The sequence below is a fragment of the Muntiacus reevesi genome, chromosome 5 (genome assembly GCF_963930625.1).
Source record: "Muntiacus reevesi chromosome 5, mMunRee1.1, whole genome shotgun sequence".
Lineage (NCBI taxonomy): Eukaryota > Metazoa > Chordata > Mammalia > Artiodactyla > Cervidae > Muntiacus > Muntiacus reevesi.
In genome coordinates this window covers 41,030,201-41,051,798 of record NC_089253.1, presented here as the reverse complement: position 1 = coordinate 41,051,798, position 21,598 = coordinate 41,030,201, and the positions used below count along the sequence as shown (strand labels likewise).

At 50.3% G+C, this 21,598-nt stretch overlaps 1 protein-coding gene across 2 annotated transcripts; it reads right to left on the bottom strand.

The window, feature by feature from the left end:
* Nucleotides 1-3,108: 3,108 nt before the first annotated feature.
* On the bottom strand, nucleotides 3,109-10,759 carry ARL2 (ADP ribosylation factor like GTPase 2). Of its 2 annotated transcripts, XM_065937679.1 has the most exons (5): nucleotides 10,415-10,759; nucleotides 6,331-6,441; nucleotides 6,073-6,235; nucleotides 4,450-4,530; nucleotides 3,109-3,596 (listed from the first exon to the last, which is right to left on the bottom strand). In XM_065937679.1, the coding sequence occupies exons 1-5, from the start codon at nucleotides 10,477-10,479 to the stop codon at nucleotides 3,462-3,464; spliced, it is 555 nt and encodes a 184-aa protein (XP_065793751.1). In that variant the 5' UTR covers nucleotides 10,480-10,759; the 3' UTR covers nucleotides 3,109-3,461. The 2 variants fall into 2 exon arrangements, with proteins under 2 accessions (XP_065793751.1, XP_065793750.1); XM_065937678.1 differs by lacking the exon at nucleotides 10,415-10,759 and having other exon boundaries at nucleotides 6,331-6,539.
* Between the last annotated feature and the right edge of the window lie 10,839 nt (nucleotides 10,760-21,598).

Sequence of the window (21,598 nt, the reverse complement as noted above, 5' to 3'; positions counted from 1 at the left end):
AAGCAAACTCCCAAACCAGACTCTTGGGAGCATGGAAACAGGGTAGTTCATCCGGAGGTGTTTGTGAGGGGGCTGGGATGGGGTTGTGTCCCCTCTCAGAGCACACACAGGGCTCCTCTGAGGACCGCTTTCTTGGTTGGGAAGACCCCTGGAGAAGGGAATGACTCTCCACTCCAGTATTCTCGCCTCAAGAATCCCACGGACAGAAGAGCCTGGTGGGCTACAGTCCATAGGGTCACAAAGAGTCGAGACAGGACTGAGCGATTAACAGACACACACACACACACACACACCTGGTTTTCAGAATTCTCTTGGCAGGGCCCTGGCTTCAAGTCCCCTTCTTTCCCATCATTCCCTCCCCTCCCTTGCCTGGCAGCTCCCCATTCTCCCATTTCTGCCCTTTTTCCTTTCCCATCTAGGTCAGCTTAGCCCCTGGCCTTTCTCCTTCCATAGGAGTTCCGTCACTGGTAGAAGTGAACAGAAGAGCCTTCTCAGAAGGCAGGGGAGAAGGAAAAGCTGCAAATGCACAGGGGAAGGGGGTCTGCTCCCCACATTCCCACTAGGTCAGCTTGACCACATGATGCAGACTTTCTGCCGCAGCTCATCCTCCACAGTCAGAGGACTTGTGATGACTGTAACCTTGTTATTTTTCTTATTTGTCTCTGGACTTCCCTGATGGCTCAGATGGTAAAGAATCTGCCCAAAATGTGGGAGACCAGCTTTGATCCCTGGTCAGCAAGATCCTCTGGAGAAGGGCATGGCAACCCATGTCCTCCAGTATTCTTGCCTGGGAAATATTTGTCATTAACCATGAACAGTTACCTTCACCTTTGAATGAAAGGATGCTGCTTACTAAGGGCCCCTAGGAGGGCTTGAACACTGGGTTGACTCACCCAGATCAGTGGATGTATGAATTCACATTGATTGGATCTGCCTGAACTCCTACTGGTTCAAATAAAGATAATTATAGCTGACCTATAGTGCATATGACACATAAGACACCCCACCCATCTGATTCTCCTCCCAACCCTAGGAAGTAGGTGACACTATCTTTAACCCAGGTGGGGACCCCGAGGCACAGACAGGTTAAGCAACTTGCTCTTCATCAATCAGTGAGCGGCAGAGCCAGGGTTCGGCTCTGGAGACTGGGTATGTCTGCTCACCATAGGGATGGGAGCATGGGACATGGTTGTCTATCTTGCACAGAAGACACAGCAGGTGGTTCTCAATTTCTATGGTGATGGACAGTTTCTACTCTTAAAAAAGTACTTATTTTCTTATTTTATTTGGCTGTGTCAGGTCTTTGCCACGTGGGGTTGTCATCGAGGCGCGAGGGCTCAGTAGTTATAGCACGCGGGCTTAGTCGCCTCACAGCATGTGAGATCTTAGTTCCCCAACCAGGGATCGAACCCGCGTCCTCTGCACTGGAAGGCAGATTCTTAACCACTGAACCACCAGGGGTGTCCCGACAAGTTTATATTTCAAGGTTGTCCACTCAAAATCCATTTCTCTTCTTTCATCCTAACAGAGCCCAGATTTGGGTAGGTCTAAACCCTCCAGGGAGGGCTCTTAATGCCAGTTCAGCAGTGAATCTGTGTCTCTTCCTCACCTGTCCCTTAGAAAAACTCACCTTCCCTCATAAACATGTTATGCCAAATTCCATCTGGCACTGGAATTCTGAGCAGAGAAACAAACACGAAATGGTGAGCAGGGTGTAGTGGCTCAGTGTGCTGGGTTCAAATCCCAGCCCCTCTACTTCTAGCTGGCTGGTTTGAGTAAGTCACATGACCTCCTGGAGGCTTTGTTCCTACATAAATGGGGACATATATGGTTGGGCTTATAATTCAGTGTGATGTAAGTGAGAAGTGCTTCAAAGAGAGCGCTGCAGAGTAAGTCCCCACTGGAAGGACTATAAGCAGGGCACCCTGTACAAATATCCACTTATCCTGCCACCGGGATGGGGGCCCTGGGGTCCCCCCGGTTCCTTCCCATCCTTCCCCACCCTGGCCCCTACCTCAAAGAGAGCCCGTTAGCCTTCAGGGAAGTTCCCGTCCCAGCCCTGCTCTTGGTTAGCTAACCGGCCTGATGTCTGTCAGGGAGTGTTTGACGGGAGGATTCCTACGTGCTGTTTCTCATAAATCCTCTGTTCCTTATCAGCTTCTGCCGGAAGTGAGTAGAACTGCACGCAGCTCTCAGGACTGAGGTCATTGTGTGAGGCGGGCTTGGGTCTCCTTTAGTAAAACATCCTCTTTACGACAAAACTGGTTAGTCTTGCCCCCCCTTCTTGAGATATGGATTGTCTCCTGAACTTGTGACATTATCCTTTGTTCCCTGGGTAACGGTTACTGTATGTCTGGTTTTCTGATCATCATTATCAAAAGAAATTTCTTGTACTACAACCTATACATACTCACAGAAAAATCATTAAAGCACCTTTGCTCCATCAGAGCTTGGGTCCCTGTCAGAGCTTGGGTCCCCGTGTCTGTCTTTCTCTCTCTCCCTCCCTCTGGCTCTCTCTTTCACTTTCTTATCGTTGACTCCGGACCGCCAGGTCCCAGTCCATTAAAGGACCCCAACAGATGTCTACATCCTCCTACACCGGAGTCATCACCCCTCCCTGTTTCCCAGGAGCCCGTGCTCTTCAGGCCTCGTCCTGTGAGCCCCTCTGCTTGAACCAGCGCCGCCTCACACAGCCGTGCAGGTTGCCCATTGCGCAGATTCCTGGCTGCAGTGGGAAGCTGGGGGCTGAGGTTCAGCCCATGTTCCGTTCGCCAAGCCGAGAGCCCTGACGTGGGGGTGCCTTCCTTTTTCTCATTCATTCCTCTGAGGGTAGCAGCTGCTCCAGTCAACTGTCCCTCCCCTTCCTCTGGCCAGAAAACTTCTACTCATCCTTGACTCTCAGCTTTCACGTCATCTCTGGGCAGCCCACCTGAACTCTTCCGTAAGAATTCCAATGCCCTGTCCTGTGCTTCTATAATTCTCTGCCACTCCCTTGACACAGCGACAGTTAATCCTCTGACTGAAATGATGTCTTTTTCGTCCCCCACTGGGCTGCGGGCTCCAGGCAGTCTGCAGGGCTGTAGAATCAACAAATGACTCAGCCAGGAATGGGAGCGGGGAACGATTTATTCTCACAGCTGAGCAAATGATGAGGCCCACAGCCTCGATAGCAGCAGAGGCCTCCCCCTCCCAGCCACAGCCCTCTCCTCCTGGCCCCGCAGCTGCAGGTGGGCCGGGTCAGGAGCCAGGGGGACAGCCAGGGTGACAGGCCTCCCGCCTTAGGAGCCGGCTGGCCACAGAGCAGCGGTGGGCAGCAGTAGCAGCAGCAGGGTATGGAATGGGGCGGGGGCTGTTAGTTGGGCTGGCGGACTCCCACCCTTCCAGGGATGGTGCTTGGTGGTGGGCGGGGGGGTGGGGGGGCGCCTGAACTGTGAGCTGGGTGTGGGGGCATCAGGAGCGGCTCAGTCGGCCATGAAGATGCGGCTGGAGATGTCATCCAGGAGCCAGTCGATGCCAGGTAGCAGGTTCTCCCCGGTGACGGCGCTGCAGCCCTGGATGCACCAGTGATGGCTGCGGATGGAGTCCAGCTCCAGGACCTGGGAGGGCGGAAGGTGACGGTGGGCCTCAGAGACCATAGGCCCTGCTCACCCTCTGCCCCTTCCTTCCCCTGGCCCAGTGGAAATCCAAGCCCCATCAAGGGCCTGCTTTGGGAAGCCTCCCCTGGGCCCTGGAGAAGATCTGCGGCCTCCTAGGGCACCCGGGCTCTGTCACCGCCATGCCAACACTACCCCCTTATAACAGGATGGCAACAAGGGCTCCTGACATTGTGCTACAGGCCCTACAAATGTCCTCTTATCCATTCGCCCCCGTGGCCCCTTAAGCCAGGGATAGTGTTTGCCATTTTACTGAGGAGTAAACATCAGAGAGGTTAAGCAGCCCGTCTAAGGTCACACAGCTGATCAGTGGAAGAACCTAGATTCTAATCCCACTCTTTCTCATTCTGGTATTCAAGCTCCAGAGTAAGAGTTAAGATGTAACCTGAGGTCACGTAGGCCTGGGTTTAAACCCTGGCTTGTCTGCTTCCTGGCTATGTGACCTTGGGTGAGTTACCTAACCTCTCTAAGCCTCCTTCACCATCTGTAGAATGATGATAATGGTTCCTAACTCAGGAGGTTGCTGTGAGAACTGAATAAGTTAATCCATGCAAAGAGCCTAGCACAGAGAAAGCACCCACTGCATGTTGGCTATTGTTATCCCGGGGATAATCTACTTGCAGGTCTGCCATCCCCCAGACTGTGGAGCACAACTCTGTCTCATATCACTGAATCTCCAGTACCCTGAATAGGTCCTGCCACACAATAGGGGCTAATAAATGCTTTCTAAATAATTAGCAGCTAAGAATCACATGCCCCTGTTCCTCTGGGAGCCTGTGCCAAGGCCTGGACTCACCTCGCGGATGGCGTTAGAGGACAGTGCTCCGGGCAGGTCTTGCTTGTTGGCAAAGATGAGGAGGGTCGCTCCAGCCAGGCGCTGGGGAAGAGAAACAGAGGGTAAGGGGAGGCAGGGTGGAGGCTCAGAGGGCAGCCCGGCCCCTGCGCTAGTCAGCCAGAGCAGCTGGGGTCAGAGATCAGTCTGGAAGATTAGAGCAAGGTCCCATGGTGACTACAAAGACACAAGTAGGTGGGCAGTGTGAACACGGCCTTCCTGTCCAGCCATTAAGGGCTGGAGGGAGCCGTGGGCTGGGCTGAGACCTTGGTTCCAACACAGTCACAACCAGTGGGCACCTCTCTCCTCTCTCCTCCGTGCATCAGATTCCTCTTCTATAAATAGGAGGGGATGATGGACAAGGGGAGGGGGTGATGGACTAGGGGAGCGGGTAATGGATAAGGGCAGGGGGTGATGGACAAGGGGAGGAGTTGATGGACAAGATGATCCCCAAGCTTCTGCTTCTCTATTGCTCTGACCTGATGACCTGCCATCAAAAAGAACACAACTATCCCAGGGGCTATGGGGGCTGTGGGCAATGAGCTTCCCCTCCTCCAAGTTCATACAGTCCCCTAACTGTCCCACTACCCTGACAGGCCTCCCTCTCTGCCTGTGATTCCAGTTATTTCCTTCTGTGTGTTTGTGACCGGGAGTCCCTCCATGTGAATGGTGGCTCTAGCCCTTAAAAAGGGACTTGAGGTGCCAGGCCAGGGCTGAGCATTCAACAGCCAGAATCTCACTGGACCTGCTTGACCACTGCTTAGGCCTGTTGTCCCTGAATAATTATTAACGACTCCCTCTTCAACTCTCAAAAGTGTCCTGATTTTCAGCTAAATGCAGTGGAGTAACCTGGATTAAACCCTGGAACAGAGAAAGGACATTAGTGGAAAAACTGGTGCAATCCAAACAAAACCTGTAGTTTGGTTAACAGTAACTTGTTAATTTCTTATTAAATAGTTTTAACAAATGTTTGGCACTTCTGTAAGATGTTCACATTAAGGGAAAACAGGTAAAAGATACATGGGTAACTTTTTACTATCTTTGCAACTTTTCTATAAATCTACAATTTTATTTAAAGAGCGTTTTGGCCCAGACAGTACATTTTAAGATCACTGTAACTATTAATATAATGCCCATCTGAGAGATGCAGTGGCGATTCAGAGAAACTAAGTGCCTTGCCTGAGGTCACTAACCAAACAGTCCAACTCCTGAGCCAGGCTCCACTGCCTGCCAAAGCTTCACAGACCAGCCTCAAGTCACCCTCCCCAAAGCCTGACTCAAGGTGCAGAAGCTGAAGCTCAGGGTGGTGAAGCAGTGATACTGCAGAGACATGGACCCACGTCTCAGTCCACATGGACCCGTGCTCTGCTCACGGCACTGTGAGCCTCCCTGGGGCGGGTATACAGATCGTCTCTGCCTCCCCAAGGGTGCTGGGCACGTGGTGAGGGCTGGGTGAAGGGACAGACCCCACCTGTGTCCCCCTGGGATCATGGACCCCGCAGGCGATCGGCTGAGGGTGGCGTTCACACACCCACACAGGTGCACAACGCACTGGGACCCAGACACTGCGGGGAGCCCCCTGCCCACCTCCTCCACCAGCAGGTTCTGGAGCTCCCGCTGGCAGTCCTGCATGCGCTGGCGGTCGGCGCTGTCCACCACCCAGATGAGGCCGTCGGTGCTCTCAAAGTAGTTCCGCCAGTAGGACCGCAGGGACTTCTGGCCGCCCACATCCCAAATGTTCAGCTTGAATCTGGACAGGGAAGTGGGGGCTATAGGGTCAGTCTGGCCCCTGCCTGCCCTCCCTGCCCTGTGCTGGGCAGGCCCGCCCTGGGGGACCCCGCTCACCCTCGGTGCTCCAAGGTCTTGATGTTGAAGCCCAGTGTGGGGGAGATGGTGTCGATGTCTTCACCGTTGAACTTCTTGAGGATGGTTGTCTTGCCGGCATTGTCCAGGCCCCTGCGGGTGTGCCAGGTTAAGGAGAAGCCCTCAGGCTCTGTGGGCTGGTGACACCATCCCAGGGCCCCTCTCTGACCACACATCAAAGTATGTTGAGTACCTGCCTGACCTACATGATAAATGTGAAAATATATTATCTTATGACCAGATGCTCTTAATTCATCCCACAACATACACTGTTGGCCAGGTTACCCTGGTTGCTCAGTGGTAAAGATTCCACCTGCCAATGCCGGAAACTTGAGTTCGATCCCGGGTCTGGGAAGATTCCACACAGCAAGGAGCAACTAAGCCCGTGCACGACTACTGAGCCTGTGCTCTAGAGACCAGGAGCCGCAACCACTGAAACTCATGGGCCCTAGAGCCCTGCTTCACAAGAGAAGCCGCCACCATGAGAAGCCTGCCAAGAGAGCAGCCCCCACTCACTGCAATTAGAGAAAAGCCTGTGTGGCAATGAAGACCCAGTGCAGGCAAATAATAAAAAATAAAAATGTATTGTTGGCCAAAAAGTTCCTTCGGTTTCGCCACAGATGTTACAGAAAAACCTGATGAACTTATTGGCCAACCCCATGCTTAAAGCCTACATTGCTCCAGAATACCTCTGGCGCTCGGGGTGCCCTGGAGTCACGGTCGCTGCCCTGTGCAGCTTCCACTCTAGTGTGAGACAGCTGGACCAAGGCCCAGACTGCAAGGAGCCGGCTTTTGGAAGGACCAGGGGAAGAAGAGCATTCCAGGCAGAGGCGACAACCAGAGCAAGTATCTGGAGGCAGCCACCCTTGCTCTTTGTTTCTGGAATATTCCAAACCCTTTGCTGCTGAGTGTGCAAACAAATGGGTACATTCACCAGCCGGAGAAAACTACCCTCCTTTTTCCTTCTAACACCCAGGGGGCTTACACCTGGGAGTGGGGGGCTAGAGGACCTCTCTCTTCGTCCCTGATCACTGGTGGTTGATTGCTCCCCTCATCACCCCCCACCCCAGTTCCATCATCCTGCTTCCTTCTCCACTGAACCATTCTCATCAGCTGATGAGCAGATGTCTCTCCCACCAAGAAGAGGCAAACACCACCCTCTCTTGACCCCTCTCCCCCTGACTTTTTCCTTCATTTCCTTCCCTTTATAGCAAATCTCAGAACTGGTGTCCATACTCACCCTCTCCAGTTTCTTCCTCCTGCTCCTTTGTGAACCCATAAGACCTTTGCTCCCACTGCTTCCCCGAAACTGCTCTGGCCAAGGTCAGTCCTTAGCCTTGTTCTCCACTGACCAGGTAGTCTCAACCCTCTTCCTCCTGCTCCTGGCCAGCCCCCTCCTCCACTCCGGGACATGGCCTTACCTGGCTCTCCTCCTGATTTCCCTGGTCACCATTCCTCATCGCCCTGACCTTTTGTTCTGAGCTCGGCCCCGAGGTTCTCTTCCCTGTCTACACACACTCCCTCAGTGGTCTCATCCAGGATCATGGCTTCAAATACCATCTTTATGCTGATGACTCCCAAATTCAAACGTCCCACCTGGCTGCGCCCCTGGACATTGGTCTCTATATCCAGCTGCCCAGGTGACATTTCTAGGATGTTGCAGCAGCATCTTACAGGGCCCAATCTGAGCTCTCATCTTCCCCCTGGATGTGTTCCCCATCCCCTTCTATAATACCTGTCAGCAAGTGGCTCCTCATTCATCCTATTGCTAGGAGCCATGCTTGATGACACCATTCTTCTTCTAACGCTCATGGCCAATCCTGCAGCAATTGCTGCTGGTCTTACTATCAAGATTTAAATCAACATCCATCACTGCTTCCATCCTGATCCAAGCTACCATCCTACCATACCTGTGTTACTGCAGTGGCCTAACCAGTCTCAGCTCTCGCTTCCTCTCTGCGTTTCTCATTAAAGGAAACGTCCCCTACTGTATAGAACAGGGAACTCTACTCAATATTCGGTAATAACCTATTTGGGAAAAGAACCTGAAAAAGAATCAGTTCAGCCGCTCAGTCGTGTCGGACTCTTTGTGACCCCATGGACTGCAGCACACCAGGCTTCCCCGTCCATCACCAATTCCTGGAACTTACTCAAACTCATGTCCATCCAGTCAGTGATGCCATCCAACCATCTCAAAAAATGGATGGAAAAAGAATATATATATATATATATATAACTAAAACACTCTGCTATACACCTGAAACTGACACAATATTGTAAATTAACAACGTGCATGTGTGTGCTTAGTCACGTCTGACTCTTTGCAACCCTATGAACTGTAGCCCACCAGGTTCCTCTCTCCATAGGATTTCCCGGGCAAAGATACTGGAAGGGGTTGCCATTTTCTACCCCAGGGCATCTTCCCACCCAGGGACTGAACACCTGTCCCTTTCGTCTTCTGCACTGACAGGCAGATTCTTTACCACTTGCGCTACCTGGGAAGCCCAAAAATCAACTGCAAAATAAATTAAAATTTTTAATTTTTTAATTTAATACAAAATAAAATTTAAATGCAAAATAAAAATAAAATTAAAAAACAATAAAAAATATGGGACTTCCCTGGTGGTCTAGTGGTTAAGACTTTATCTTCCAATTCAGGGGCTGTGGGTTCAATCCCTGGTCAGGGAGCTTTAATCCCTGGTCAGGGAGCTACGATCCCACAGGACTCAGAGCCAAAAAAGAAAGAACACAAAACACAAGCAATATTGTAACCAATTCAATAAAGACTTTAAAAATGGTCCTCCTTAAAACACACACACATAAATTAATAAATAAACAGAGGAAAAGTTCAGAACTAAAAGGCCCCACCTGAAATACCTCCTCCATCTGACCTGGTCTTCCAGTGTTTTCGCTCCCTCAGGTCACACCTCCCTCCTCCACAGTCCTTTGGACACACTAGTTGGCTTCCTCCTCGGAGACCTTTACACTTGTTGCTCCCTTTGCTTAAACAGTCTTCTCCAGATCTCCACATAATTCATCCCTCACCTGTCTAGATTCAACTGTCACTTTCTCATTATGGTCTTCTTTGACCACCTTATTTATGCAGGATTATCCTCTGTAAGTGCTATATATTTTACTTATTAAATTTGCTAACATCTTTCTTCCCTCAGTATCACACAAAATGTCCGAAGGTAGGATTTTTGTTTGTTTTGCTGTTTTCCCTAGCCGCCCAGGAGAGAACCTAGCACAGAACAGGCGCTCAATAAATGTTTACTGGAGAGTGAATTCTCTGTGCCTGTCTCAGGGTTCTTAAAAACAGACATGATGTAAATATTACTAAGTTATTTGTGCATATAAATGTCTCCTCTCTGCTGGGGGTGAGGCCGGCCCAGCTCTTGGATCTCAGCTTGCCCCCCACCCCGCCCCAGCCTGGCACGGAGGAGGGGGAGCGGATGTGGTTGCCTGCGAGCGAGACTCAGAAAGTCAGCAAGGCCCTCGGGCCTACAAGCAGTCAACCGCGGGGATTCCGACTGGCCGTGAGACTGCAAAGCGATGGACAGTCGGACCCACACGAACCGAGCGACCCGCAGACGGCACACCGCCCCAACCCCGCCCTCTACTGGGAGAGTAGGGCGGGGCCCGCACGCCCCCGAGAGGCCGACCCTGAGGGCGGGGCCGAGGCCTGGCACCCTCCAACTCGGGAAGGAGGCGCCCAGGGCGGGGGAGGACGGCGGCCCCACGCTCGGGCCGACCGGTGGTAGCGTTCGAGTCACCAGCCCCGCCTCCCCCTACACTGGGACACCTGGTCCGGCCGCCGCGCCGTGACGCCCACACCTTGGAAACGAAGCCCCCCCCCCCCGCCTCGAGCCGATGGTACGGCCTCCTCCCGGCTCCCCCCAGCCAAAAGCGATGGTAGGGCCCACGAGCGTGACGCACAATGGGCAGTTGGTACAGGCCGGCCGGCCGCACACGCAGCGCCCGGTAGGGGGCGCCTGACACTGCCCCCCCCCCCCCCATCTCCCCACCGCTACCCTCGCAGCTCCGGCTCCGGCGTCAGGAAGGATACAGCATGAGCAGTCGCAGCTCCCGCTCTTTCTGCTTCATCTTCTTCAGTATGGTCAGAAGCCCCATGTCCCGGTAGCCCCCTCCCGGCCGCCGTTTCTTCGTATCCCGGGACCCCTTTCCCTGCTCCTATTGGCTATCACGCCCACGGACAGCACAGCCTATTGGCTGGCTCCTCGATTGGTCCCGCCCTCACTCCCACGTGACCGCGAAGGCGCCGGGAGGTGCTGGGATGCACAATCTTTCTAGCCTGCCCGGGGAGGGGCGCTTCTGCGTGGCCACTCGCGTTAACTCTTCTCATCCCCAGTTCTTGGGTGACCAGAGCACCGCGCTTCCAGGACCCCAGGCCCTATTGGAACGGAAACCTGAAATTCCGCTGCTGTGTCTTAGGCGCAGAGGGAGTAAGAGTTCTGGAGTCAGAACCGAGAGCCCCAAGGCTGTTGACGTCACCCTGGGGCCACCGTAGGGCTTTGTTCCGCGGAAACAGGATCCAGATCCTACTGTCTTGGGCCTTGAAGGGCGTCATCCTAAATCTGCCAGTGTTAGGGCTTCCCCTCATTCCCTGGCTTCCGAAATCAATCGTAGAGGGTAGACGGGATCCTTCATCCAGGGTGGAAATGCCCCTGAGGAAATGTGTAGGGCTCTCAGTGGGTTGTTTCAATTACAAGGTAGAGCCCCTGTCATCTAGAGGTCATTGGACAGACTCGCACAAGAACTGTTCGGTCCAAGATGCCCATTGTTTATTGAGAAGCGCCATTTTTCATTTTGCCAGTAAGAAACTTGATGCTCACGTGTGCTTAGCATAATTGACATGTAGTATGTGCTCAATAAATATTTGTAGTGTAATGAATGACTTTGTCCAAGAGTTTGGTTCTTTACGTTAGTGCTCAAGTCCAGAATAAGTGAAGAAGCCGAGGCTGGGGACTCCACAGATTGGAAACTCAGAAGGATGAGCTTGGGATTTCACTGGCAGTCCAGTGGTTAAGACTCCTTGCTTCCACTGCAGGGGGAAGGGGTTCTATTCCTGGTCCGGCAACTAAGATCCAGCATGCCACTCAGTGCCCCACTCCAAAAAAAAAAAGGTGAGCCTTGGACCTCCCTAGCAATCCAGTGGTTAAAATTTCTTTCTTCCATTGCACAGGGTGCTGGTTCAATCCCTAATGGGGGAACTAAGATCCCTCCTGCTGTGCCAGGCCAGGAGGCCAAAAATTAAAATAAAAAAATGAAGAGTGAGGCTTAGTGTCTTTGTTTTGAGCCCTTCCCAAGGGAACTATAGGGTGAATGTGAGTAGGCAGTGGAAGAAGCTGTGTCTCATGATTGGGAAACAACAGCGCAGCACTAGCTGAAAAGAATGGCTAATTGCTGTGACATTTTATAAAGCATCCACATTTCCTACTTTATCTTCCTTACAACCCTAAGAGATTTATTTCCTTTTTGTAGATGTGATAGTGGAGTCCGCAGAGTTTAAGGAACTTGGGCAGCAATTTAAACTAGTGGTGGGCAGTGTTTCTCTGGGTTCCTCCATGATGTTTGTCTACAGAGGGAGAGGTCTGGGATGAGCTGGAACTTCCCATCTTGCAGAAGAAGGCTGTAGAGAGATGAGGGCTGCACAGAAAGGGGTGTCTGGTGGGGCCCCTGCGGTCAGCCCCACTTGCTCTCCACCAAGCGCACCAAGGGAAAACAGTGGCAGTAATTTTTCTTCAAAGGTTTTGAAATACAGCTAAGACCACAGTGTGTTTCCACCCCGCCTCCCTGAGTCTACGTTACAGAAATTCTAGCACCAGCACATGAACATTTATGACAAGGATGTTCAGTTTGGCATGGTTTGGAACAACAAGTAATTGGAAAAAATCTAAGAGTCTCCAGTGGACATCAGTTAACTTAAGTTGGGGTAATCATGTGTGGTGGTTTCTATTAAGCCTTTGAGAAAGGTGTAGTATTGTGTTGGCCAAAAAGTTTGTTCAGGTTTTTTCATAAGATGTTACAAAAACCTGAATGACCATTTTGGCCAACCTAATACCTGCATAGAAAGATGTGTATGCCATATTAAGTGAAAAAAATGAATTTCAGGCCCATTTTAATTTTTAAAATGACAATAACCCCTAAACAATGTTGTTTTCAAACTATGGGATACTAAATAGCCCATTAAGTAGATTGTAGAGTTACTTTAGTGTCACAAATAAATTGGACCATATGAAATTTCCCGTATTTGACCGTTTGGGCCACACAGATACCAGTTTCATATAGCTCGGCCTGGTAGCATTAGCAAAAATTAAATAGAATGAACAAAACAGAAAACATTTATGGGATTTCCCTGGTGGTCTAAGTCTCCTTGCTCCCAATGCAGGGGGCCCGGGTTTAATCCCTGGTCAGAGATCCCACATGCTGCAACAAAAAATTGAAGATCCCATGTGCTGCAACCAAGACCTTACACAGCCAAATAAGGAAAGAAAGAAAGAAAACATTGCTGCCTGTGCCCTTGAAGAGAAGGTAAGTGGTATTTGTTAGCACATTTGTTTCTGATATTTATATCAGATTCTGATTTATATCAGAATATATGTACTCACAAGGTCATAGTCACAGAAGTTTGAAAGTTGCTGCACCTCAACTGTTAACTCTGGAGCACATTTGAGGGGCTTCCCTGGTAGCTCAGAGGTTAAAGCGTCTGCCCGCAATGCGGGAGACCTGGGTTTGATCTCTAGGTCGGGAAGATCCCCTGGAGAAGGAAATGGCAACCCACTCCAGTACTCGTGCCTGGAGAATCCCATGGACAGAAGAACCTGGTGGGCTACAGTCCACAGGGTCGCAAAGAGTCAGACACGACTGAGTGACTTCACTTTCTTAAAATTATTACTATAAGCACTTCTGGGTGGGTTTACTTCACTACTACTGTTGTTGTTATTAAGGCAGTAAGTCATGCCCAACTCTTTGTGACCCCATGGACTACAGCACGCCACTGTGTCCCCCACTGTCTCCCAGAGTTTGCTCAGATTCATGTCCACTGAGTCGGTGATGCTATCTAACTATCTCATCCTTTTCCACCCCCTTCTCCTTTTGCCTTCAAGCTTTCCCAGCATCAGGGTCTTTTCCAAAGAGTCAGCTCTTTGCATCAGTTGGCCAAAGGATGTGAGTGTCAGCTTCAGCAACAATCCTTCCAATGAATATTCAGGACTGATTCCTTTAGGATTGACTGATCTCCTTGCGGTCCAAGGGATTCTCAAGAGTCTTCTCCACACCACAGTTCAAAAGCATCATTTCTTCAGTGCTCAGCCTTCTTTTGAGTCCAACTCTCACATCCAGACATGACTACTGGAAAAACCATAGCTTTGGCTATACAGACCTTTGCCCGCAAAATGATGTATCTGCTTTTTAGTATGCTGTCTAGGTTTGTCTCATTATAGTAGTTGAAATCCTTGTATAAATGTCAGGCTTTATAGCCCTGTCCTGTCCAAGCTATTGTTGTAGCTCCCCTGGGGTTGGAGTAGTAGAATTTCAATGGACACCTGTTTGAAAAAAAACCTCATAGCTTAATGAAACATTAGGAGACCAGGGGGTAACTATATTGAGCTTTTATTTATTTATTTTTTTGGTATTGAACTTTTGAATAGTAATTGCTAGTAGTTAGAAGTCAGGGGTTGGAGACTTGGGGTGGAGGGGCTTTTAAAAACCTGTTAGGGGCCTGCATGCATGCTAAATCACTTCAGTCATGTCCAACTCTTTGTGACCCCATGGACTGTAGCCTGCTAGGCTCCTTTGTACATGGGATTCTCCAGGCAAGAATACTGGAGTGGGTTGCCATGCCCTCCTCCAGGGAATCAAATACAGGGATCAAACCCTCATCTCTACTGTCTCCTGCATTGGCAGATAAGTTCTTCACCACTAGTGCCACCTGGAAAACCCTGTTAAGAGCCTAGTGAAAGTATTTTCATTTGCCTTAAGGAAAGGAGGAAAGGTTGCTCTTGAGGAAATAAAATCTCTGGGGAATACCTTTGAAAGAAAACTGGGAAAGAAGATCTCTAGAGTCGTAGTTATATATAACTGTGAATATATATATATCTTTGGAATATATACATATTCACAGGAAAGACTCATGAGCTTAAAATACCCAAATCCTGACAGCTCTGAAACTGGCTTTTGAAGGGAAAGTTTCTTGGAGCTAAGTAAGTGAATTTTAACTTGTGGATAGAGTTCTAGATGCCTTCTAAAAGGAAGTATTTACCCAAAGTCTGAGGAGGAAAATTTGGCCTTATGGTTTTAATTTTAAGACACGTAAACTTCTTTTTTCCTACACCCCATGGCATTTGGGTGGAGAAGAAAATGGCACCCCACTCCAGTACTCTTGCCTGGAAAATCCCGTGGATGGAGGAGCCTGGTAGGCTGTAGTCCATGGGGTCGCTAAGAGTCGGACACAACTGAGTGACTTCCCTTTCACTTTTCACTTTCGTGCATTGGAGAAGGAAGTGGCAACCTACTCCAGTGTTCTTGCCTGGAGAATCCCAGGGATCGGGGAGCCTGGTGGGCTTCCATCTATAGGGTCGCACAGAGTTGGACACAACTGAAGTGACTTAGCAGCAGCAGCAGCATGGCATTCGGGATCTTAATTCCCCAACCAGGAATCAAACCTGTGCCTCCTACACTGGGAGCACGGAGTCTTAACCACCAGACTGCCAGGGACGTCCCAGAGGTGTAACCTTTTGGATCCAGCTAGTCCACTCACTGCATCACCTTTATAATCATAAAGGAAACTTTGTTATTATGGAACAACAACAACAATAATTAAAAAAAAAAAAAAAGCCGAGGGAAAAGACTCTACTTAAGTATAACTGTTGATCATTAAGCATTAGCACTGAGTATTATTGTTAAGACAGACTCTAACACACTAGGACACTAAGTCGTGTCTGACTCTTTGTGACCCCATGGACCGTAGTCCGCCAGGCTCCTGTGTCCATAGGATTTCTCAGGCAAGAATACTGGAGTGGGTTGCCATTTTCTTCTCTAGGGGATCTTCCTGACCCAAGGATCAAAGCCACATCTCCTGCACTGGCAGGCAGATTCTTTTTTTTTTTTTTTTTTAACTTTAAAAATTTATTTCTGCACTGGGTTTTTGCTGCTTTTGCCCAGGTTTCTCACTGCGGTGGCTTCTTTTGTTCCAGAGCACAGGCTGTGGCACTTGGACTCAGCAGGCATGGTACACAGGCTTTAGTTGCTCTGAGGCATATGGGATCTTCCCAGATCAGGGGGTGAACCTGTGTCCCCTGCCTTGGCGGGTGGATTCTTATCCACTGCACCACTGCGGAAGTCCAGCAGTCGGATTCTTTACCGCTGAGCCACCAGGGAAGCCCAGCAAGGAGTATATAACAAAGTATGTATTTTATTTATTTGTATATATATTTAAAGTTGCTCCAGGTCAACTTCCTATTTGATTCTTTTAAACTGTAATGTTCAATTGAGGTTGTTTAAAATGAAGTTATAGGGACTTCCCTGGTGGTCCAGTGGTTAGGAGTCCATCCTTCCGCCGCAGGAAGAGTGGGTTCAGTTCTTCATGGGGGAACTAAGATCCCACATGCCATGGGGGGGTGGGTGGCCAAAAAAATAGAGTTCAAATAAAATAGAGTTCAAAATAAAAATAGAGTTCAAAAAAAGTAGTGTGAAGAAGCTTACCATCTTATACATATATTTTTAAAAGTTACAGCTTTGATGAAAGGAATCCTGTTTTTCTCTCTGGTGAAACATCTGTGATGCAAGTTTTATTTTGGGGACCACACGTGTATGACGAAAGCTCCAACCAGCACTTGGTGGCTGGTTTTGTCCTGGTTCGTCCAAGTGCAGCTTTTATCCTTCTAATGAGTGAACAAAGAATTGGAGGGCTGAATGCATGACTTAGTCATCAATAGCTGCCTATGGACCGCAGTCCTACTCTGGCCTGCTCCTGCACCCCCACCCCGTTCCCCCTGTGGTGGTGGTTTAGTGGGCCTGAAGTATCCAAGGGCCACCGTGTCCCCAGTGCCTGTGTGCAACATGCAAGCCACAGCTGAAGGCCTTGAATGGGAAGTCAGAGTGTCTGAGCATCCTCGTCATAGGTCTCAGCCCAGATGCCTCTCGTGGGACCCAGGGGAGGTATCTTCTCCAACTCCCAGATGACAGGATGAGCTGTTACAGCCCAGTCATCCTCCTCAGGGCACATGGCATCCTCAGACCTTTCCAGAATCTCAAGAATGATGGTGTGTGTGTATGTTACTTGCTCTGTCATATCTGACCCTTTGTGATCCCATGAACTGTATGTAGCCCTCCAGGCTTCTCTGTCTATGGGATTCTCCAGGCAAGAACACTGGAGTGGACTGCCATTCCCTTCTCCATAAGAATGATTAAGAACTTGAAAATCTGAGCTCTTCCACGTCCATCTGACCCGTGCCTTGGCAACCTCTAGAGCAAGGCTGTGCCGGCTGCTTCTTGTCTGTCTCCCCAGGGCCTGGCCTGGTGAATGGGGCAGGCGGGAAGGGGCGAGGAAGGAGCTGCTGCGCCTTCACGCAGCAACCTGAGAGGCAGTTACCACTCTTATCCCCACTGAACAGAAGAACCAGGGCTCCGCTCACCCGGATGGCCACAGCAGTCTCTCCAGTGGTTTCCGGTCAGATCATGACTGTCCTTCGCTCAAAGCCCTCCACTGTCCACTGGGCGCTCCTGTAGCTTTCGGTGTTAGAGCCCAAGGGCTTCAGTGGCCTTCCAGCCCCCCTGAGTGCGCCCCATGCTCTGTGCCCCCATCACCTGTTCCTCCCCTGCTCATCAGTCCTCTGAATGACCAGCACCCCTAACGCATCCCTCCTTGTCACCTTCCTCTTTTCAACTTTTTGCTCAAATGTTCAATGTTTCCAAACAGTTTTAGGGGGGCATTCCCTGGGGGTCCAGTGGTTAGGACTCTGTGCTTTTCACTGCTGAGGGCACAGGTTCAATCCCTGGTCAGGGAATTAAGGTCCCACAAGCCACAGGGTGTGGCCAAAAAAAAAAAAAAGATTAAAAAAAAAAACAATTTTTTTTTTCTGTTCAAATAGCACAACGATGTCCTGTGTGACCAGCCTTGTTAGGTTTGAAACTGCCCAATCCCCCACCCACATTCTCCAAATCCTTTGTTTTGCTCTGTATTCCTTTGTGACACCTAAGTCCTCCTATCAGCCTATGTAATTCCCTTAATTGATCGCAATTTATTCTCCCCTACACCTCTGTCCCCTCAAGAACGGAAGCACCATGAGGGCACAGATTTGTTTTTGTTTTGCTTTTTTATTTTGGCTGCGCTGGATCTTCATTGTGGCTCATGGGCTTAGTAGTTGTGATGTGCAAGCTTAGTTGCTCTGAGGCATGTGGGATCTTAGTTCCTTGACCCGGGAGTGAACCTGCGTCCCCTGCATTAGAAAGCAGGGGGCTTCCGTGCTGGCTCAGTCAGTAAAGAATCAGCCTGCAATGCAGAAGACTGCCTTCGATACAGGAGACCCGGATTCGATCCCTGGGTCTGAAAGTTCCCCTGGAGAAGGAAATGGCAACCCATTTCCAGTATTCTTGCCCAACTTCAGTATTCTTGCCTGGAAAATCACATAGAGGAGCCTGGCAGGCTATAATCCATAGGGTCGCAGAGTCAGGCTGAATGACTAAACCACCAGCACCACCACCTTTGTGAATTGGGCCAAATCATTAACTGTTTTGAGTTTCTGTTGTCTCCTTTGTACAAACAGTATAATAATTATGTTTGCCATGCAAGCTGGATCTGAGAATTAAAGAAACTACTATATATCAATATAAAAGGAATGTAAAGAAGGTTTCACAGTCCCCTGTGTCCGCTGCATTAGAAGGCAGATTCTTAACCACTGGATCACCAGGAAAGTCCCAACAGCAGGATTTGGATTTTTTTTTTTTAGCTGTTCGCAGTACCTGGAACAGGGCCTACCACATAATAGATGCTCAGTAAATATCTGTTGAGTGAAAGGAACGGGGCAGAGGGTTCACCAACTGCTTTCTAGCTGCTTACGTGGTCCGAAAGCAGCAGAGCCTCATCAGTCTTGTTTCTAACCACCAGGCTTCTCAGCCCAGGCCTGGCCCCCACCCTCTCCTCTGAGACCCCACAGAGCTCAACGCCCAGAGCAGGCTCCAACCAAGGAGGGCATCTCACAGGCAGACTGCCAGCAGGTGTCGAGTGGGAGCTGGGGCCTGGTGTGGAAGGCAGGGAAGCGCTGGGTCTCCTGTGCCCCTGCGTCCACCCTGGGTTCCATGCGCAGCCCCTGGTTCAGTAAAATACTGGCTCTGTTCTCTCAAATGGCAGGAACTCCCTCCTGCTTAGAGGTGTCCCCTCCCCATAGGCCTCAGGCTGTTCCCAGCCTCCACCCAGAGCAAGAGGACTCTCAGAGGTCAGTGGTCACGTTCCTTCCTTTTAATATGAGGAAATTGAGCCCCAGAGAGGGCGCAAGTCTGCCGGAGGCCTCGTCCCTCGCAGTCCCTGAGCTGCAGGTGAACCCAGTTCTCCTGGGACAACTTCCTGGGCTTCTTCTGATTGGGGGCCCCCACCTGGCTTTAGGAACCCTGGCCCAGGACCTGTGGGAGGCCCCATCTTCAACAGAGCTTCAACGAAGGTCAAAGTCCTTCTCCCAAGGTTTCTGCCACAGGTGTGAGTGCTCCCTGCTCTTCTGAGGGTGCCCTGTGTCCCTGCTATTTCCACAGCAGAGCTGGGAGATATTAGCTGGATAAGTGAGAAGTCAGGGGCTGCAGCAGAACCCCGCCTGCCTGGCTCTGCCACCTCCCTACTCCAGGCAAGTCCCCTCCCCCCTGAGCCTGTTTCCCCAACTGTAAAGCAAGGAGACTGGATGACAATCTCTAGAATCTTCTGACCATGGCAGACTGTCAATCTGCCTTGCCAAAGCTCTTGGCACCCTTGGTATGAGTCCTGGGCTGAGTCAGCCGTGGCGAGCGCTCTCTGGTCTGTGCCCATGAGTCGCTGGCCACTCGGGGCTGAGTTTTAGCCCTCATCTCACCCGAGTCCTCCAGGCCCCTTGCTCCAGGCCCTTGCCTGCCTCCCAAACTAGCCTCCTAGTGAGAGTTTCCTGCCTCTCAGAGCTCTTGTGGGAACCGACACAGAAGCTCAGGGGGAGAGAACCGTTTGAAGAAGGGAAACGCTCCCTCCAAGGCCAGGGAGGCTGTCTTTGCTCTCCAGGATCCAGGGTCTCAGCAGGGTGCCCAGCCTGGGCTTCTCCACCATCCAAAGTGGACAGTCTAAATGGGACATCACCAGGGAGGCCCAGCCAGGGACACGGGGACAAGAAGGAGCTTGCTGGTGACTGCTGTCCAGATGTGGTTTCGGTTATCACCATGGCCCATTATACAGATGAGGAAACTGAGGCCCAGAGAAACTAATGGCCCTATCTAAGTTCACATGGATAGAAGAAGCAGAGCAGGGATTTGAACTCAATCTGTTTGGGCTTGGGCCACCTGGGGAAATCCATGTGCTGTGGTCGCTGTTGCCATACCCGAGAAGCCCTGGGAGGCTCGCCCACTCTTCAATGTTTGGTTGTTTACTATTTATACTCCCTGCTCTCTTCCAGAAGTTTGAGTCAGCTTCCCAGAAAGACATGTACATTCAAGAAATAGCAGAGAATCAGAAGCACAAAGCTTTGGAGGCCCCAGGGGACCTGGCAGGATTGGGAGGTAATGGCATCACAGGGCCCCCATGAAGTTGCCCTCTCCCTGGGAGGCCCAGCTAGTTGCAGATTCCACCTTTAATGAGAACCCCCACGGTCAAGGTGCTGTGCTGAGGTGAAAGTCAGTCCTTTTCTCCCTATGCCGTGGGTTGTCCCCACGATGGCACTACCCTTCCTTGCCCAGCATTGTTCATCTGGAGTCGTCCCCTTAGCAAACCTTTCCTTTCCCGCTTACAGGTCCCTGTGAGGCAATAAAAGGAGAGAGTGCCGGGCTTGGTGTGAGAGACACGTGGGGATCGAGCCTGTCCCAGCTGGGGACATGACCTGGCCTAGGTATGTACTGCGGAAAGGCAGCTTTCTCATACCTGACTCTCAGCCAAGGTGACATCAGCCCAGCATCCGGTCCCCCTTCTCCTGCCAACAGTGCCCCGAGCCCTCTGGAAGTTTCCCCTCCCTCAGCCCTGGTCCCTAGGGGACCCCAGCCTTCCCTATCTCACCTTGTCTCCTGGCCACAATGCCTGATGTCAGGAACAGGCACGTGACTCAGGGCAGACCAAGCAGAGCCAGGTCTGATATCTTTGTTGGAAATAATGGGAAAGTGGCAGGGATGCCCGTCTTGGGGCAGCTAAGCTGGGGTTTCTAGTGGCCATCTTACCACCATGAGCAGGACCTGCATGAGAATGGAGCCAGTCAGGGACAGAGCAGATAGGGTGAGGCGCTGACTCCTGATGACCTTGTTTGGGCTTCATGATCAAGCCGTGCCTGAAGCTGGTATACTCAAAACTTGTCAGTAACTTAAGCCTAGCTAGATCATTTAGAAACTAAGAATCTAGAGACAGCTAATTTCCCATCTGTTATTGAGACTCCTTTGTAAGCATGAGAAATTTTGAGCAGTTTTCATCAAATATTATGTGCTGCTCTTTACATATGGACACAATCATTTTTTTTTTAATTTTATTTTATTAGTTGGAGGCTAGTTACTTCACAACATTTCAGTGGGTTTTGTCATACGTTGACATGAATCAGCCATAGAGTTACACGTATTCCCCATCCCGATCTCCCCTCCCACCTCCCTCTCCACCCGACTCCTCTGGGTCCTCCCAGTGCACCAGGCCCGAGCACTTGTCTCATGCATCTCACCTGGGCTAGTTGGACACAATCATTAACTCTCTTTTCATAAATGTATTTCATTAGAATAAAAAAACTCATGCCTGATCTTGCACTCTGCCATTTTTTTCCTTAAAATTAATAATAGTAGTAAAAATAATAATGAAAAAAACAAAATACAAGCCTGCGCCATGTGAACAAAAAGTTCATCAGCTTTTTATTAAGTGCATCTGTTAAAAGCCTAAAAGATATTTTTGGAACTTACTGTGTGCCAGGCAGTGTTCTAAGCACTTCACCTGTATTACTTCTAGATACTTGTGTTATTACCCCCAATTTACAATAAGCCAGAAACAGGTTAGTTTGGGTTTTTTGTAATTAAAAATGTTTATTTATTTATTTGGCTG

Excerpts from the sequence above, each read along its gene's own strand:
- ARL2 (XM_065937678.1), bottom strand. The coding sequence starts at position 6,524 with ATGTGTGGTCAGAGAGGGGCCCTGGGATGGTGTCACCAGCCCACAGAG. Across the intron at positions 4,531-6,072 it reads AGAACCTGCTGGTGGAGGAG|CGCCTGGCTGGAGCGACCCT; the intron begins GTGGGCAGGGGG and ends TCTCTTCCCCAG. Across the intron at positions 3,597-4,449 it reads CCTCTAACGCCATCCGCGAG|GTCCTGGAGCTGGACTCCAT; the intron begins GTGAGTCCAGGC and ends CCGCCCTCCCAG.